Source organism: Crinia signifera, chromosome 11 (genome assembly GCF_055691185.1).
Source record: "Crinia signifera chromosome 11, ASM5569118v1, whole genome shotgun sequence".
NCBI lineage: Eukaryota > Metazoa > Chordata > Amphibia > Anura > Myobatrachidae > Crinia > Crinia signifera.
Genome location: NC_139227.1, coordinates 28,108,274 through 28,129,007, shown reverse-complemented (window position 1 = coordinate 28,129,007; position 20,734 = coordinate 28,108,274). Strand labels below are relative to the sequence as shown.

Below are 20,734 nucleotides of genomic sequence, written 5' to 3'. Positions count from 1 at the left end.
ATAGAGTCTTGTGTTACTGAGATGAAGTCCTCATGTGAGAGGTTATGTGGTGGAAGTGTGGCTGGGGTACCTGTTTCCAGCGTTGCAGTGATTTGTTTCTTAGCTGCAGGCGTCCCTGGGGTAGGATCTATGGCGGGCACCATGTTTTGCTCCACACGCCGTTTCTCCTGTCTTTGTGGCTACGCTGGAGGGGTTTGCCTGGCGGTGCTTTGTGGCTCTTAATATTTCTCCATGTCCATGACTGTTCTCCGGGGGGAGCGGGAGCGGGTTCTGTGCGATTCCATCGTTTTTATGAGGTTTGGAGCTAAGCGGGAGACGGAGCATTGAGGAGACGCTGCTACCTCCTCCATGCCGCACCCGGAAGTCCAGCAAAAATTAATTTTAAATGAAGAAAATGTACAGAAACTATGGTTAAGGCAGGGTCTGCTTTAACCTATCTGTTTTCAAGAAGGGACACACTGTGTGTGTGTGTGTGTGTGTGTATGTGTGTACACCAAGGTTTTCAGGCTGTTCCAGTGACATCATGAAGCTTCAGAGTAAGGTGAGTGCCTTACTGTAAAGAAGTGCAAAAATAATTTTGTTTAAATAGCTCTTGGTCATTCAGCGCCTTTCATATTATACAGAGAATGCCTGCATCCGTACCCAGTGCGTCCTCTGTAACTGAAATGCTGGCTACACCTATTGCTTCTCCAAGTTTAGAAAGCAATGTGTCCCTAGATACCTTCCCTCCTGCATCCTGCAGGATGCTTCCATTTCAGAAATAAATCTCCTGATGCCCTGCATTGTACTCCAATTCTCCCGCATTTTTCATATTCTGCCAGGGGCGCCACTAAGTAGTGTCTTTGTGATTTGTTGCAGCTGCTCAGGAGATGACTCTCGTTATCCCCCCTTTTGGGTACCCCTGACAGTAGAGAGAGACACAACACGTGATATAACACATTTTCTTATCTGTTCTGGTGTGCACTCATCCATAGCCAGCTGTCGCTGCTTGTAAACTGTCATTTAGGATAAGAATTATTACTAGTATTATTTTTCCTTCAGTTGAACACATTTGTTTAATTACAACCGTAAACTCCTGTATGAGTGCCAGTTGGCTGAGGCTGAATCCTGATAAAGCAGAGGTCCTTATGATAGGGCCTCAACATCAAAGGACAAGACTGAAGCATAGCCACCCAACTGGACTGACAATTGGGGCTACAGAATTACAAAACTCTGATCATGTGCGGAATCTTGGCACGGTGCTGGATGGTGGCCTGACATTTAAACATCAGATAACAGCCACAATCAAATCCTCATTCTCTCATTGGCGGAACATAGCCAGAATCAAACATTTAGTTCCCTCTGAACATCTTCCAAAAGTCATACATGCATTTGTATCATCTCGATTAGATTACTACAATGTCCTCTACCTCGGTTTCCCAGCAAAAGATTTGCACCGATAACAGCTGGTGCAAAACACAGCTGCCAGGCTGTTACTCAACCAGCCCCGTTTTACCACATTCTCTACTTCCTTCACTGGCTGCCTATAAGAGTATCATTTCAAGATTAACTTACTGAGTTTTAAAGCCTTACATGACCAAGATCCAAGGTACCTGAAGCAGCTTCTGATTCCATACTATCAAAACCCAATAACTGCGATCTGTAGATGAAGGATTTTTAGCAGTACCTAGAATCTCCCATAATTCATCTGGGGATTGAGGCTCTGACTCTACGGAACTCACTTACCCACACAGCCCCCACTCTAGAGTCCTTCAAAAACAGAATCAAGACTTTCCTGTTTACTCAAGCATTTCCTTAATTCACTTAAGTATTGTTAATGTTTATGAAAAGCTTTTCTGTACTTCATTGTTCCTGTACTGTATTACATTCATTCTATCTGTTAACGGCCTTGACTACTACTGCAGAAAGAGCGCTATATAAATAAAATAATAATTATTATTAGAGTATCTGGTGTCCATACAGATTTGGCTAATGCTATAATGGTATGGAAGACAGGACATCCAATAAATATAGGTAGTGCCTACAAGTTGCAGACAGTCCAGTGTTCACAATAAAATAACCTTTAATATACCAAATACATACTTTTATGCTTAGGGATTAATACACACAAGGTCAAATTGCATTTGGAATTTTTACATTTATTGTATATTGAGCGTTATGAGAAGAACATAAATATCACAGTGAATATATATAGTTGCAAAACCAGAAACCCCATATTGTAATATTAGTATCAACACTTCAAAACTTCCTAAAATATATTGTTACTGTTATATACAAATGTAGATAGCGGCACTCCGTCCATGATACAATACAAACAATTACTGAATATAGTGTTCCCTCCGGCAATACAGTACTGTCTGTACCGGCTAAATCGGTACCATTGGAGGGTATGTAGTCCCTATCCCTATCTACGCAGCCTATCCATAACCTTCCTCCTAGACCTAGTCTCGAACCTCCTCTCCGCAGCCTATCTGTAACCTTCCTTCTAGTCCCTACGCTCCTCTCCACAGCCTATACATAACCTTCCGCCTAGACAGTGGCGTAACTAGAAATTTTGCTCCCCCCTGCCAAAAAAACCCTCATACATTGCACAGGGAGTGGGGGCACACTGACAGTGGCACCCACACATACATTGCACAGGGATGTACATTTATCATATGTATATTATGACTATAGTTATTCTGTCATGACTTCAAATTATTCATCATTTTTAATAAAAATCATCTCGTATTTCTATATTTACATTTATTATTTTATTTATTATTTATTACTTATAGATCATCATTGTAATTTATTCTTTTTTTCACCTGTAACCAATTTGATAGTTGATCATTTATTTATTAATGATCAATTCGGCCATCTCCTATATTATCTCCTATATACACAAGATTACTGTATCTCTTATATATTTAGCCAGATCTGTCACTCATCCCCTGTGTATATAACGTTTCCACCCAGCAGGATACACAAACCCCCCCCCCCCAGGGTAAAGTGTTCTATGTGTATAACGTTCTACACATCCCACCCCCTTGACATCACCTTCCCCCGCCCAGCAAGGGCTACAGTACAAGCCCACCAACCACCATTACTCCACAGCCACCATCCACCATTACTCCCGCAACCCCCCCTCTGCCAGCAAACCATCCAGGACACCCACGACCCCCCCTCCCGCGATTCGCTCGACCCCCCCTCCAGCGATTCACAGTGCCCCCCCCTCGCGTGATTTGCGGACCCAAGCCCCCTCACGAGATTCACGCCCCCCTCCCGCTATTCACGGCACCCCCACGGACCCCCTCCTGCGATTTGTGGCCCCACGCGACCCCCCTCCCGTGATTCCTGGCACCCCTGCGATTCACGGCACCGCCGCGCCCCCTCCGTGCTTCGCCGCGCCCCCTCCCATGCTTTGCTGCACCCCCAGCCGCGATTCACGGCACCCCCCTCCTGCGATGTGCGCCCACCGCAATTCTAGCCCCCCTCCCGCGATTCAAACCCCCCCTGAAATTTGCGGACCCCCCAGCACCTCTGGCGCCCCTCCCGCGATTCGTGACCCCCCCCCCCGTGACACACACCCCCGTGATTCACACACCCCTCCCATGAATTACGGCACCCCCCCACCCCCCATTCGCAGGACCCCCGCAACCCCCCCTCCCACGATTCGCAGGACCCCCGCGACCCTCCCCTCCCTCGAATCGCGGGACCCCCGCGTCCCCCCCATCCACAATTCTCTGGACCCCCGCGACCCTCCCGTGATTTGCGGACCCAAGCCCCCTCCCGCGATTCGCAGACCCCCCCCCCTCCCGCTATTCACGGCACCTCCCGCAATTTGAGACCTCACGCGACCCCCCCTCCCACGATTCGTGGCACCCCCGCGATTCACGGTACCACCGTGCCCCCTCCCGCGATTCACGGTACCACCGTGCCCCCTCCCTCGATTCGCCGCGCCCTGCTCCCGCCATTTGCAAACTCCACCCCTCCTGTGACTTGCACGCCCCCCAGCGATCATAGCCCCCCCCCCGCGCGATTCACTCCCCCCGGAATTTGCGGACCCCCTCCCGCGATTCACGGCACCTCCCGCACCCCCTCCTGCGATTTGCGGACCCCCTCCCGCAATTCACGGAACCCCACAGCACCTCCGGCGCCCCTTCCCGCAATTCGCGACCCCCCGTGACACACCCCCAGTGATTTACACACCCCTCCCACGATTCATGGCAACCCCCCTCCCGCCCGCGATTCGCGGCCCCCCACGAACCCCCTCCCGCGATTCATGACCCCCCATGCCCCCCCTCCCTTCATTCACGGCACCCCGCGCACCCCTCCAGCAATTCACGGACCCCCACAACCCCCCCTCCTGCAATTCACTGGCCCCACAACCCACCTCCCGCAATTTGCAGACCCCCCTTCCAGCGATTCAAGGCCCCCCACTGCCAGAAGTGTCCCCACAGTCCTCTGCACCAGCGCCACAACTTTTATCAATGTCTTGCCCACACACCACTATTATACAGCCTCCTGCTCTCATACACCCCCTTACTCCCTCCCAGTGTGAGGAGACGCTCACCCACTGCCGGGAGCTGCAGATATATTTGATGACCATGGATAGCTACAACAATCGATGGTTATCCAAGTAATATGTTACTACTATCGATGGCATGGTGCAAAATTGCTATCAATGCCAACCATCGATGGTGTCTGCACCAATGCCCATCCCTACTCTGCAAAAGCCAAAAACCTTTACTACCCCTCATGCCCACACACCTCTATCACTGCCCTGTCTCCTGTTCTCCTGCCCCGTATACTTCCGCCAGTGGGAAGCCGCTCACCCTGTGTTGCCCACATTCACCTAACATGCTTTACCACCCAGCCTCCTGCTCTCATGCACCCTAACTCACACCCAGTAGGAGGAGACACTGACTCAAGGCCACCATCCTGTACTCCTGTGCTGCCACGCTGGACCCTCACCCACTGGCAGAAGCTGCACAGTGTCCCCCACCCTCCTCTTTAGTCCCCCGTATGCCCACACACCCCTATCACTACCCAGCCTCCTGTTTTCCTGTGTCGTAACCTCCGCCAGTGGGGAGCCGCTGACTCAAAAACACCCTACTATACTATTGCACACACACACACCTAAACAACATGCACACACAGCCCCCCCCCCCCGACACACCCACAAATGTCACTGTACCATCCACACTATCAATGTACATCATTCTGTAACCGCTTTTTAATTAAACAAAACAATACACACCCCCTTCCACATCATATGCTCTCTATTTAACACTTTTCACCTATAACTCAAGTTGCAATACAGGCATCTTACATACAATTCTAACCATATTTCTCACAATACAAACGTTCACAAATTAAGGGGGCGCAGCCCCTTACGACGGTGTGAAGAGCGCCCGTAGGGTGCGATGAATCACCTAGTATATATATATATATATATTCATATTAATGTTGATATGTGATGTTTTTAAAATTCATTTGGATAATGTTCTGCAGCATATTCATACAGAAAAATCTCGGAGATTAAATGGTAAGAGATTCTCTACAATGTATGCTATTTGTTACATTAAGTCCACCAGATAGACATTGGGCCTTATTCTAGTTCACTCTTTCTGACAAAATCATTCTTAGATGGACAAAACCATGTGCACTGCAGGGGGGGCAGATTTAAAATGTGCAGAGAGAGTTAGATTTGGGTGAGTTATTTTGTGTCTGTGCAGGGTAAATACTGACTGCTTTATTTTTACACTGCAATAAAGATCACACTTTGAAGTAAAACCAGGGCTATTTTGGTGCAGGCTCCAGCAGGAACTGAGGCCCTTATTCTAGTTCACTCTTTCTGACAAAACATTTCTTAGATGGACAAAACCATGTGCACTGCAGGTGAGGCAGGTGTAAAACCCCACCCAAATCTAATTATCTCTGCACAAGTAACACCTGCCTCACCTGCAGTGCACATGGTTTTGTCCATCTAAGAAATATTTTGTCTGAAAGAGTGAACTAGAATAAGGGCCTCAGTTCCTGCTGGAGCCTGCACAAAAATAGCCCTGACTAAAACCCCACCCAAATCTAATTCTATCTGCACATGTTACATCTGCCCACCTGCAGTGCACATGGTTTTGCCATCTAAGAAGGATTTTGTCAGAAAGAGTGAACTAGAATAAGGCCCCTTGTAACCTCTTGTGCACTCTCACTATAATACTTTTTTCTTAAAATGAGGGAAGTGATAACACCCGTTAAACTCCGCCCCTCACCTCAGTATAAAAATGCCCTCTGTGCAGTGGGAGTCACTTCTTTACACAGGTAACATACATTTGGCTCTGGCAGGCGGTCACTGAATGTGCAATATGGACACTATTGCACCAATGTTTATATGTCACACTGACTGTGACACTCCCCCAGGCTTTATTCCAACCCATTATTTAAATTGAGAGATTTTAAATCTCTCATGCTGAATCTCCCGTTACGAATCTCTGGCACATATCTCTCCGTGTATAGGGCCCTTTAGATTTGTGAGAGTTATTTTCTTTCTGTGCAGGGTAAATACTGGCTGCATTATTTTTACACTGCAATTTAGATTTCAGTTTCAACACACCCCACCCAAATGTAACTCTTTGCACATGTTACATCTGCCCCGCCTGCAGTGCACACGGTTTTGCCCATTTTGTGAAACAAATTTGTACTGTGGTCAAATCTGAATAAGGGCCTATATGTAACCTCACCCCTAGTCCCAAACCTCCCTTCCGCAGCTTAACTATAACCCTCCCTCTAGTGCAGGCATTCCCAACCACGGTCCTCAAGGCACACCAACAGTGCAGGTTATAGTGATATCCAGGCTTCAGCACAGGTGACTTAATTAGTACCTGAGTGATTCTGATTGATCCATCTGTGCTGAAGCTTGGATATCCCGAAAACCTGCAGTGTTGGTGTATCTTGAAGACTGTGGTTGGGAATGCCTGCTCTAGTGCCTAACCCTAAACTGCTCTCGCAGGCAGCAATATTATTATCAGAACTTGCTAAATTTCCAAAATATATAGTTCACATAATGTTTTATAGAAATATCTCACAACAAGCAATGAAGCAAATATACGCCCATAAATTAAGCAAGACACGCCTTTTTTGGGTGGAGCATGGTACGGCGCACCGTGTGAAACTCTACCAGCTATAATCTCCCTGAAACTATTTTTCTGATGCAATGATACCAAGTGAAAGTTCCAGTAATTCATGCGTGTTATTTATGTAAGGTGGTAATGAAAGTAAGTATACAGAAGGTAATTGTAGTGTTAGCTAATCTCCTCAATACTGAAGAAATTGTTTAAATCCCTTCCTGGTAATCCGAGCCAACTCATCCTTTTTGTAGTGGCCCCTGTGTACTCTGCCAACACATGGCACAGTGGCATCAGAGACGATCCATCTCTCACCAAGGTAAATCAGTGATGGGTGAATCAGTTCTCTTCTACTGTCACAAACATATGTAGTATATCAATGTCACTTGCCATTAAGGCAACCCTTGCACTGAGATGGTTTAATTGCCCTAATAAAAAAGGATTAGAGAAGGAGAAAACTCACTTAGGTCATGAGTCCCGACCTTCAAAACTGGATCCTTGGAGGATGTATGAAGAAGCAGAGGAATGAAGGTCAGTCAATCATTTCATGTCTACAAGCTTCTAAAAGTTGGCGTTTATTGTGGAAAGTGTATTGCTATGAATTATCAATAACAAATACATAAGCTCTAAATATATCCAAGATGTGTCCCTCATATTAATAATTTAATATATACTGTACCCTACTTCTCCCTACGAGAAATATTATATACCCCAGTGCTCCTTATAGCCTTATACCCCCAGTGCTCCATGTACCCCAGTGCTCCTTCTATCCTTATACCCCAGTGCTCCTTATATCCTTATACCCCAGTGCTCCTTCTATCCTTATACCCCAGCGCTCCTTATACCCCAGCGCTCCTTCTATCCTTATACCCCAGTGCTCCTTATATCCTTATACCCCCAGTGCTCCATGTACCCCAGCGCTCCTTCTATCCTTATACCCCAGCGCTCCTTCTATCCTTATACCCCAGCGCTCCTTCTATCCTTATACCCCAGCGCTCCTTCTATCCTTATACCCCAGCGCTCCTTATACCCCAGCGCTCCTTCTATCCTTATACCCCAGTGCTCCTTATACCCCCAGTGCTCCTTATACCCCCAGTGCTCCTTATACCCCCAGCGCTCCTTATACCCCCAGCGCTCCTTATACCCCAGCGCTCCTTATACCCCAGTGCTCCTTATACCCCAGCGCTCCTTATACCCCCAGTGCTCCTTCTACCCTTATACCCCAGTGCTCCTTCTATCCTTATACCCCAGCGCTCCTTCTATCCTTAATCCCCAGCGCTTCTTCTATCCTTAATCCCCAGCGCTTCTTCTATCCTTATACTCCAGCGCTCCTTCTATCCTTATACCCCAGTGCTCCTTATACCCCCAGTGCTCCTTATACCCCCAGCGCTCCTTATACCCCAGCGCTCCTTTTACCCCAGTGCTTCTTATACCCCAGCGCTCCTTATACCCCCAGTGCTCCTTCTACCCTTATACCCCAGTGCTCCTTCTATCCTTATACCCCAGCGCTCCTTCTATCCTTAATCCCCAGCGCTTCTTCTATCCTTAATCCCCAGCGCTTCTTCTATCCTTATACTCCAGCGCTCCTTCTATCCTTATACCCCAGCGCTCCTTCTATCCTTATACCCCAGCGCTCCTTCTATCCTTATACCCCAGCGCACCGTCTATCCTTATACCCCAGTGCTCCTTCTATCCTTATACCCCAGTGCTCCTTCTATCCTTATACCCCAGTGCTCCTTCTATCCTTATACCCCAGTGCTCCTTCTATCCTTATACCCCAGTGCTCCTTCTATCCTTATACCCCAGTGCTCCTTATATCCAGTGCTCCTTATATCCTTATACCCCAGTGCTCCTTCTATCCTTATACCCCAGTGCTCCTTCTATCCTTATACCCCAGTGCTCCTTCTATCCTTATACCCCAGTGCTCCTTCTATCCATATACCTCAGTGCTCCTTCTATCCTTATACCCCAGTGCTCCTTATATCCAGTGCTCCTTATATCCTTATACCCCAGTGCTCCTTCTATCCTTATACCCCAGTGCTCCTTCTATCCTTATACCCCAGTGCTCCTTCTATCCTTATACCCCAGTGCTCCTTCTATCCTTATACCCCAGTGCTCCTTCTATCCTTATACCCCAGTGCTCCTTCTATCCTTATACCCCAGTGCTCCTTCGATCCTTATACCCCAGTGCTCCTTCTATCCTTATACCCCAGTGCTCCTTCTATCCTTATACCCCAGTGCTCCTTCTATCCTTATACCCCAGTGCTCCTTCTATCCTTATACCCCAGTGCTCCTTCTATCCTTATACCCCAGTGCTCCTTCTATCCTTATACCCCAGTGCTCCTTCTATCCTTATACCCCAGTGCTCCTTCGATCCTTATACCCCAGTGCTCCTTCTATCCTTATACCCCCAGTGCTCCTTCTATCCTTATCCCCCAGCGCTCCTTATACCTCAGTGCTCCTTCTATCCTTATACCCCCAGTGCTCCTTATCCCCCCAGTGCTCCTTCTATCCTTATACCCCAGCGCTCCTTCTATCCTTATACCCCAGCGCTCCTTCTATCCTTATACCCCAGCGCTCCTTCTATCCTTATACCCCAGCGCTCCTTCTATCCTTATACCCCAGCGCTCCTTCTATCCTTATACCCCAGCGCTCCTTCTATCCTTATACCCCAGCGCTCCTTCTATCCTTATACCCCAGCGCTCCTTCTATCCTTATACCCCAGCGCTCCTTCTATCCTTATACCCCAGCGCTCCTTCTATCCTTATACCCCAGTGCTCCATATACCCCAGTGCTCCTTCTATCCTTATACCACAGTGCTCCTTCTATCCTTATACCACCAGTGCTCCATGTACCCCAGTGCTCCTTCTATCCTTATACCCCAGTGCTCCTTCTATCCTTATACCCCAGTGCTCCATGTACCCCAGTGCTCCTTCTATCCTTATACCCCAGTGCTCCTTCTATCCTTATACCCCAGTGCTCCTTCTATCCTTATACCCCCAGTGCTCCATGTACCCCAGTGCTCCTTCTATCCTTATACCCCAGTGCTCCATGTACCCCAGTGCTCCTTCTATCCTTATACCCCAGTGCTCCTTCTATCCTTATACCCCAGTGCTCCTTCTATCCTTATACCCCCAGTGCTCCTTATACCCCCAGTGCTCCTTCTATCCTTATACCCCAGCGCTCCTTCTATCCTTATACCCCAGCGCTCCTTCTATCCTTATACCCCAGCGCTCCTTCTATCCTTATACCCCAGCGCTCCTTCTATCCTTATACCCCAGCGCTCCTTCTATCCTTATACCCCAGCGCTCCTTCTATCCTTATACCCCAGCGCTCCTTCTATCCTTATACCCCAGCGCTCCTTCTATCCTTATACCCCAGCGCTCCTTCTATCCTTATACCCCAGCGCTCCTTCTATCCTTATACCCCAGTGCTCCTTCTATCCTTATACCCCAGTGCTCCATATACCCCAGTGCTCCTTCTATCCTTATACCCCAGTGCTCCTTCTATCCTTATACCCCAGTGCTCCTTCTATCCTTATACCCCCAGTGCTCCATGTACCCCAGTGCTCCTTCTATCCTTATACCCCAGTGCTCCTTCTATCCTTATACCCCAGTGCTCCATGTACCCCAGTGCTCCTTCTATCCTTATACCCCAGTGCTCCTTATATCCAGTGCTACTTTTATCCTTATACCCCAGAGCTCCTTATATACTTATACCCGAGTGCTCCTTATACCCCAGTGCTCCTTATACCCCCAGTGCTCCTTATATCCTTATACCCCAGTGCTCCTTATATCCTTATACCCCAGTGCTCCTTATATCCTTATACCCCAGAGCTCCTTATATCCTTATACCCCAGAGCTCCTTATATCCTTATACCCCCAGTGCTCCTTATACCCCCAGTGCTCCTTATATCCTTATACCCCAGTGCTCCTTATATCCTTATACCCCAGTGCTCCTTATACCCCAGTGCTCCTTATACCCCAGTGCTCCTTATACCCCCAGTGCTCCTTATACCCCCAGTGCTCCTTATACCCCCAGTGCTCCTTATACCCCCAGTGCTCCTTATACCCCCAGTGCTCCTTCTATCCTTATACCCCAGTGCTCCTTCTATCCTTATACCCCAGTGCTCCTTCTATCCTTATACCCCAGTGCTCCTTCTTTCCTTATACCCCAGTGCTCCTTCTATCCTTATACCCCAGTGCTCCTTCTATCCAGTGCTACTTATATCCTTATACCCCAGAGCTTCTTATATCCTTGTACCCGAGTGCTCCTTATATCCTTATACCCCAGTGCTCCTTATACCCCCAGTGCTCCTTATACCCCCGGTGCTCCTTATATCCTTATACCCCAGTGCTCCTTCTATCCTTATACCCCAGAGCTCCTTATATCCTTATACCCGAGTGCTCCTTATATCCTTATACCCCAGTGCTCCTTATACCCCAGTGCTCCTTATACCCCAGTGCTCCTTATACCCCCAGTGCTCCTTATACCCCCAGTGCTCCTTATATCCTTATACCCCAGAGCTCCTTATATCCTTATACCCCCAGTGCTCCTTATACCCCCAGTGCTCCTTATATCCTTATACCCCAGTGCTCCTTATACCCCAGTGCTCCTTATATCCCAGTGCTCCTTATATCCTTATACCCCAGTGCTCCTTCTATTCAGTGCTCCTTCTATTCAGTGCTCCTTATATCCTTATACCCCAGTGCTCCTTATATCCTTATACCCCAGTGCTCCTAATACCCCAGAGCTCCTTATATCCTTATACCCCAGTGCTCCTTATATCCTTATACCCCAGTGCTCCTTCTATCCTTATACCCCAGCGCTCCTTATATCCTTATACCCCAGCGCTCCTTCTATCCTTATACCCCAGCGCTCCTTCTATCCTTATACCCCAGCGCTCCTTCTATCCTTATACCCCAGCGCTCCTTCTATCCTTATACCCCAGCGCTCCTTCTATCCTTATACCCCAGCGCTCCTTCTATCCTTATACCCCAGCGCTCCTTTTATCCTTATACCCCAGCGCTCCTTCTATCCTTATACCCCAGTGCTCCTTCCATCCTTATACCCCAGTGCTCCATATACCCCAGTGCTCCTTCTATCCTTATACCCCAGTGCTCCTTCTATCCTTATACCCCCAGTGCTCCATGTACCCCAGTGCTCCTTCTATCCTTATACCCCAGTGCTCCTTCTATCCTTATACCCCAGTGCTCCATGTACCCCAGTGCTCCTTCTATCCTTATACCCCAGTGCTCCTTCTATCCTTATACCCCAGTGCTCCTTCTATCCTTATACCCCCAGTGCTCCATGTACCCCAGTGCTCCTTCTATCCTTATACCCCAGTGCTCCATGTACCCCAGTGCTCCTTCTATCCTTATACCCCAGTGCTCCTTCTATCCTTATACCCCCAGTGCTCCTTATACCCCCAGTGCTCCTTCTATCCTTATACCCCAGTGCTCCTTCTATCCTTATACCCCAGCGCTCCTTCTATCCTTATACCCCAGCGCTCCTTCTATCCTTATACCCCAGCGCTCCTTCTATCCTTATACCCCAGCGCTCCTTCTATCCTTATACCCCAGCGCTCCTTCTATCCTTATACCCCAGCGCTCCTTCTATCCTTATACCCCAGCGCTCCTTCTATCCTTATACCCCAGCGCTCCTTCTATCCTTATACCCCAGCGCTCCTTCTATCCTTATACCCCAGCGCTCCTTCTATCCTTATACCCCAGCGCTCCTTCTATCCTTATACCCCAGTGCTCCATATACCCCAGTGCTCCTTCTATCCTTATACCCCAGTGCTCCTTCTATCCTTATACCCCAGTGCTCCTTCTATCCTTATACCCCCAGTGCTCCATGTACCCCAGTGCTCCTTCTATCCTTATACCCCAGTGCTCCTTCTATCCTTATACCCCAGTGCTCTATGTACCCCAGTGCTCCTTCTATCCTTATACCCCAGTGCTCCTTATATCCAGTGCTACTTTTATCCTTATACCCCAGAGCTCCTTATATACTTATACCCGAGTGCTCCTTATGCCCCAGTGCTCCTTATACCCCCAGTGCTCCTTATATCCTTATACCCCAGTGCTCCTTATATCCTTATACCCCAGAGCTCCTTATATCCTTATACCCCCAGTGCTCCTTATACCCCCAGTGCTCCTTATACCCCCAGTGCTCCTTATATCCTTATACCCCAGTGCTCCTTATACCCCAGAGCTCCTTATACCCCCAGTGCTCCTTATACCCCCAGTGCTCCTTCTATCCTTATACCCCAGTGCTCCTTCTATCCTTATACCCCAGTGCTCCTTCTATCCTTATACCCCAGTGCTCCTTCTATCCAGTGCTACTTATATCCTTATACCCCAGAGCTCCTTATATCCTTGTACCCGAGTGCTCCTTATATCCTTATACCCCAGTGCTCCTTATACCCCCAGTGCTCCTTATACCCCCAGTGCTCCTTATACCCCCAGTGCTCCTTATATCCTTATACCCCAGTGCTCCTTCTATCCTTATACCCCAGAGCTCCTTATATCCTTATACCCGAGTGCTCCTTATATCCTTATACCCCAGTGCTCCTTATACCCCAGTGCTCCTTATACCCCAGTGCTCCTTATACCCCAGTGCTCCTTATACCCCCAGTGCTCCTTATATCCTTATACCCCAGAGCTCCTTATATCCTTATACCCCCAGTGCTCCTTATACCCCCAGTGCTCCTTATATCCTTATACCCCAGTGCTCCTTATACCCCAGTGCTCCTTATATCCCAGTGCTCCTTATATCCTTATACCCCAGTGCTCCTTCTATTCAGTGCTCCTTATATCCTTATACCCCAGTGCTCCTTATACCCAAGAGCTCCTTATATCCTTATACCCCAGTGCTCCTTATATCCTTATACCCCAGTGCTCCTTATATCCTTATACCCCCAGTGCTCCTTATATCCTTATACCCCCAGTGCTCCTTATATCCTTATACCCCCAGTGCTCCTTATATCCTTATACCCCAGTGCTCCTTCTATCCTTACACCCCCAGAGCTCCTTCTATCCTTACACCCCTAGTGCTCCTTCTATCCTTACACCCCCAGCGCTCCTTATATCCTTATACCCCAGTTCTCCTTATATCCTGATACCCCAGCGCTCCTTATACATACACTTATATCCCAGCCAATTCCAGGTGCCCCATTATGCAGTACTGTACCTGCTGCTGCTGCCTGTCAGTGAGCCTGACACTGCTGCAACCGGCCTGGATCCTGGATGCCTCTCTATCCTGGGCTGGCTCTCACTTTCGTGATGACCTTTTCTTGTCTCCTTCATCAATGTGAATCTCCATTGGCCTAACCTTACGCATGTCTCATGTGCATAAAATACAAAAAGTAATCAAACTAACGTCATTATCGCAACTTAGTAACCTGTAACAAAGTTTACACAACTGCAGCTTACCCCCCCCCCCCCCCCCCACGTAACTGCACTGGCACTGTTACCCCACAGCCTAACCCCCCTGCCCTGCAGCATAGCCCAAACCCCCCTACTAGTGCCTAACCCATAGCCTAATTCTACCCACCCCCCTACCTACCCCCCCCCCCCACACACAGCTTAATCCTAAATACCCACAGTGCCTAAACTTAACCCTCCCCTTACCCGGCCTCACCTACCCCACATACTTACGTTCAACATTCCCTGCTGCAGACATTCCAGAGCCGGTATTCTCATTGATGTCAGGATTCCGTTGCTGGTCTCCTGGTGGTAGTTGTGTTGCCAGCTTCGGGAATTGTGAATGCCAACATCCCCACCGACGGGATGCTGAAAGCACCCCTTGTGCAGTTATATGCCTTACGCAGCTGGTCAATTGTCTTTCTATTCATCCATATCATGTTCCTGACCCAACTCAGGCCCCATAATACCATATAAATGTTTACAGGTACTTGGCCAAGGCAAACTTGCCTACTTTTGAACTAGTTTCAGGGAGATTATAGTTGGTAGTAGACTTTTGCACAGCGCCCCATTGAGGGGGCGTGTCATGCTCCACCCAAAGGGCGTGTCTAGTTGCATATATGGAGAGATTGTGAACGTGTCACCTAGAAGCGTGGGTGTGTACTACTACATCTGAGAGGAATCTTTTAAAATTACTTATATCCAAATGTAGATGAGCCCCAAAGCAGTTAGTAAGAGCTACTATACTTGGTAAAGTGCTGGGAAATGGTGCTGATGATTCAATGTAAATATATCTACATGTATCTCTGATTCATTTTTTCCCCCAATAATGTAACAGAGTAATGAGGGAGATTGCTAGACTAATGAGGGAGAGAGGGAGATTGCTGTTATTTTGGGGAGTCTCCTGCAGAATGCAGGAGGGGAGGTAACTATGATGTAACAGTGTAATGTGGGCTAAGTGACATGAGGGAGATTGCTAGACTAATGAGAGAGAGAGGGAGATTGCTGTTATTTCAGGGAGTCTCCTGCAGAATGCAGGAGGGGAGGTAACTATGATGTAACAGTGTAATGTGGGCTAGGTGACCTGAGGGAGATTGCTACACTAATGAGGGAGAGAGGGAGATTGCTGCTATGTCAGGGAGTCTCCTGCAGAATGCAGGAGGGTAGGTAACCATGGGCCAAGGTGATTTTAAAACAATCAGAAGTAACTTTGGGGGTTGATGTATCTAGCAGTGAAAAGAGTAAAGGAGTGGACCAGTGCAGAAGTTGCCCATAGCAACCAATCAGCTTTGAGCAAGCATTTATCTCGTACAGTCTGTCAAATAATCGGTAGCAGCTGATTGGCTGCTATAGGCAGCTTCCCCATTGGTACACTTTTTTCACTGCTTGACGTATCAACCCCATGCAATGTTCTAGATCTCGGGGCAAACAAGGGCTCCATTTATGTATGGACTGAGCAAAAGATACAGCAGTTATTGTTATATTATAGTGATAATTCTCCAGGTGAAACTTGGCTGTGACTATTACAATATTGCTGTAATTATAATTAAGAAATGCAGTTAATCCTTTTCTCTCATGTTCCCAGTTACTGATTAATCGTATACAGGGCATAAAAGCTGGTGAGCTTCCACAACTCAGCAACAATCCATCACATGTACGAGTGAACGGCAGACAGTAGATAAAGTCCTGGAGTAACGTTACCTGTCACAGGTGACCTGCTGGATCTGTAACCTGACAGGTGACACCGGGACACTATGGCAATCCTGAGTATAGTGTCACTGCTTTGCTGTCACTTTGTGGCGGGCGTGAATTCTAACAGAACACAAGCCTTGGAAATAATGGACAGTGTACCGGTCATAGATGGGTAAGTCCTAGGTCTGGAAGTAATGGACAGTGTACCTGTCATAGATGGGTAAGTCCTAGGTCTGGAAGTAATGGACAGTGTACCTGTCATAGATGGGTAAGTCCTAGGTCTGGAAGTAATGGACAGTGTACCTGTCATAGATGGGTAAGTCCTAGGTCTGGAAGTAATGGACAGTGTACCTGTCATAGATGGGTAAGTCCTAGGTCAGGAAATAATGGACAGTATACCTGTCATATATGGGTAAGTCCTAGGTCTGGAAATAATGGACAGTATACCTGTCATATATGGGTAAGTTCTGCTTCTGGTAATGCTGCTGCCACTTCCTTTACTCGAGGGAACCTGATATAACTGTTTTGCTTACTCTCAAACTAGTCATTTTATGGTTGTACTTAAATATATAACATTCTCCCGCTGGTTCCAGGATTGTAGGTAACTATCGATTAACAGCCATCCTTCCTTAGAATAAGGCGATTTCTCCGTTCTCTACCACAGTGGTAGTCCCAATTCTCTCACAAAGGGACAGATGCACTAAGCTTCAAAAGTGATAAAACGGAGAGTGATAAACAGTCAGCCAATCAGCTCCTGCCTGCCATGTCACAGACTGTGTTTGAAAAATGTCAGGCAGGAGCTGATTGGTTGTTTATCACTCTCCATTTTATCACTTTTGAAGCTTAGTGCATCTGGCCCAAAATCCTTTAAAAAAAAATCTTATAATGATGATTATTATTATTTAAAGCAGGACAATCCACTGGAACTGGGGGTGTGGATTGAAAGGTCTACTGTATATAAATCAATATGCACTTGGTTGACATGTGAAAAGGTTGATGTGAGTTTTTCGCATTTTTTTGTCTCAATGTCGTCACCTTTCAACATGGACATCCCCAATTGGTGTAGCAGGTACGCTTGCATGTCTTGTTTGCTCACCTTGCTTTGAGCATTTACTGTTCACGTGGATGTTAAAGTATGAAAAACTCCTTTTCTGTCTGTAAAGCGACTTTGAGGCCTGCTGGAGAAAAGCGCTATATAAATTATATTATTATTATTATCATGACCTGTCAGTGTCGCTTCTGCTGAACAGCTGAATGTATTCTCCAAGATGTTCACAATGTACAGCAGAGATAGAGGTGGAACGACCATGGGTACACTGGGGCCCCTGATGACTACTACTGTCCCTATCGCCCTCTTCCTGTAACCCATTGTCCCACCCTGACTCTCCCTGTCACCAGCTGCCTCCCACTGTCACCCTCTGCCATTACCCATTACCTTGTTGCCTATTGTGAACCTGGGTTGGGGTGGAGGAGGGGGGCCCAAATTATGTTAGAGAGGAAGCTGTGTAATTATATCAGTATAAGAGACAGCTGACACCAGCCCATCAGACCCATACAGTAACTATCAGAGCAGCACTGTTCTATAGAATAACAGACATCGGAGCTTGCAGGTTCGCTGAACTGTCCTTGACACTCAGAAGAGTTCTGCAAATTTAGTAAATGGTTTACTTTCCCTTCTTCTGCAACATGTTTTCTATATACATCACGCAGTTTTTTTACTTCACATTTTTATAAATGTTAAAATACACAGGTAACTAACCATATATTCCTCATTAGCCCTGAATACCAAGCTAAGGTAACAGATTCTGGATATTGGTTTATAGGGATTTGAAAATGAAGTGAAATACCAGGGACAGTCATCTGTATCATCCCTGTGTAGGCTATGTCGCTGTTACCGGTGCCATTGCTGTGTAGGCTATGCCGCTGTTACCGGTGCCATTGCTGTGTAGGCTATGCCGCTGTTAACGGTGCCATTGCTGTGTAGGCTATGCCGCTGTTACCGGTGCCATTGCTGTGTAGGCTACGCCGCTGTTACCGGTCCCTTCGTTGTGTGGGCTATGCCGCTGTTACTGGTGTCATTGCTGTGTAGGCTATGCCGCTGTTACCGGTGCCATTGCTGTGTAGGCTATGCCGCTGTTACCGGTGCCATTGCTGTGTAGGCTATGCCGCTGTTACCGGTGCCATTGCTTTGTAGGCTATGCCGCTGTTACCGGTGCCATTGCTGTGTAGGCTATGCCGCTGTTACCGGTGCCATTGCTGTGTAGGCTATGCCGCTGTTACCGGTGCCATTGCTGTGTAGGCTATGGCGCTGTTACCGGTGCCATTGCTGTGTAGGCTATGCCACTGTTACCGGTGCCATTGCTGTGTAGGCTATGCCGCTGTTACCGGTGCCATTGCTGTGTAGGCTATGCCGCTGTTAAAAGTACCATTGCTGTGTAGGCTATGCCCCTGTTACCGGTCCCTTCGTTGTGTAGGCTATGCCGCTGTTACCGGTGCCATTGCTGTGTAGGCTATGCCGCTGTTACCGGTGCCATTGCTGTGTAGGCTATGCCGCTGTTACCGGTGCCATTGCTGTGTAGGCTATGCTGCTGTTACCGGTCCCTTCGTTGTGTAGGCTATGCCGCTGTTACCGGTGCCATTGCTGTGTAGGCTATGCCGCTGTTACTGGTGCCATTGCTGTGTAGGTTATGCCACTGTTACTGGTAACATCGCTGTGTAGGCTATACCACTGTTACTGGTAACATCGCTGTGTAGGCTATGCCATTGTTACTGGTGCCACCGCTGTGTAGGCTATGCTGCTGTTACCAATGCCATTGCTGTGTAGGCTATGCCACTGTTACTGGTAACATCGCTGTGTAGGCTATGCCACTGTTACTGGTAACATCGCTGTGTAGGCTATACCACTGTTACTGGTAACATCGCTGTGTAGGCTATGCCATTGTTACTGGTGCCACCGCTGTGTAGGCTATGCTGCTGTTACCAATGCCATTGCTGTGTAGGCTATGCCACTGTTACTGGTAACATCGCTGTATAGGCTATGCCACTGTTACTGGTAACATCGCTGTGTAGGCTATGCCATTGTTACTGGTGCCACCGCTGTGTAGGCTATACTGCTGTTACCGGTGCCACCACTGTGTAGGCTATATCGCTGTTACCGGTGCCACCGCTGTGTAGGCTATACCGCTTTTACCGGTGCCACCACTGTATGTACCTCTGTTACCACTCTCAACGCTGCAGTGCTGAAGCTAGACATTTTGGTGCCTTGTGCCAGAAAGGGAATTGGTACCTCCTCCCCCAAACTCCAAATAGGGACATTGCACACTGGAGCCGCGCACCAAAAATTAAGTGCGTGATTTCATGGGGAAGGGGCATGGCCATATACAGTATTAGTACCAATTCACATTACACCACACAGTAAAGTCCGTTATTTACATTACAACACACAGTGCCACTTTTACACATTTCACTGCAGCTGCACACAGGGTCCCTCCGCACTGCAGCAGCACACACAGGGTAACACCGCATAGCACTAGCACAAAAGGTATTGAGCAAGGCAATATACTGTAGGAACAGATACAGACGTGCATGCTATGCCAAATTGGACACCTATACAATATATGGTGCCGTATGGACTGCACCTGTACTTGTAACCTACTTATTAATTGATTTTTATTGGGTTTACAAAAATTTTTAACCATACATTCTTTCTATTATTAATTTTTCATCTTTTTTTTTCTATTCATGTAATACATACATATATCAATTCATAAAATTTTGTAATATTATTGATATGAGTTTTAGTGCCTTTTTAGCTCAGTTTTCCACTACTTTGTTTGTTTACAGTGTGGGCAGGCACGGTGCAAGGCACCGGAGCACCCCAGGCGATTCGGGGTGGGGACGCCCTGGTGCCGGGGGGTAACTGTTGCGCCGTATGGGGAGCAGGCAGGGGGGTCCATGCTGGTGTCTGACAGGAGCCTGCAGTAGTGTCCTTGCCGCGCGGGTACCTGTGGCGCTGTGTATAAAGCTGGCGGCGGCGGGGGTCCCTGCAGTGCATAGGAAATAACTAGCACTATGCGGCGGCGTGGGAAGCGCTTCTGTTTTGAAAACACTGGTCGCACGCTGATTGGCTGAATCTCAGCCAATCAGCATGCGGCCAGTGTTTTCAGACCCGGCAGCGCTTCCCGCGCCGCCGCATAGCCCGGCGGATAGCGCTAGTTATTTCTTATTCACTGCAGGGACCCCCCACCGCCGCCAGCTTTATACACAGCGCCGCAGATACCCGCACGGCAAGGACACCACTGCAGGCTCCTGTCAGAAGCCGGCATGCACGGGGGGCGAGGGGCGAACTGCCGCCCTCCAGTGGCCGGCGCCCTAGGCATATGCCTAGACCTGCCTAGTGGTGGCGCCGGCCCTGAGTGTGGGATATACAGTAGCAGTGGTGTCCCAGCTGCCCAGAGGCAAGATGTATATTAGTCCCCCCCCACACACACACACACACACACACACACA

The 20,734-nt window shown here is 48.0% G+C and overlaps 1 protein-coding gene across 4 annotated transcripts in view; it reads left to right on the top strand.

Annotated features, from left to right (window-relative positions):
• The first annotated feature begins 7,105 nt into the window (after positions 1-7,105).
• DPEP1 (dipeptidase 1) overlaps positions 7,106-20,734 on the top strand; it is a 34,439-nt gene continuing 20,810 nt past the window's right edge. The window contains exons 1-3 of one of the 4 annotated variants that reach the window (XM_083165455.1): positions 7,109-7,256; positions 7,361-7,425; positions 16,119-16,397. In XM_083165455.1, coding sequence (XP_083021581.1) covers positions 16,288-16,397 — 110 coding nt within the window. In that variant the 5' untranslated portion in view covers positions 7,109-7,256; positions 7,361-7,425; positions 16,119-16,287. Of the gene's footprint in view, positions 7,257-7,360; positions 7,426-7,451; positions 7,638-16,118; positions 16,398-16,561; positions 16,590-20,734 lie in introns of those variants that run through there. The other 3 variants (XM_083165454.1, XM_083165456.1, XM_083165457.1) reach the window with 3 other exon arrangements.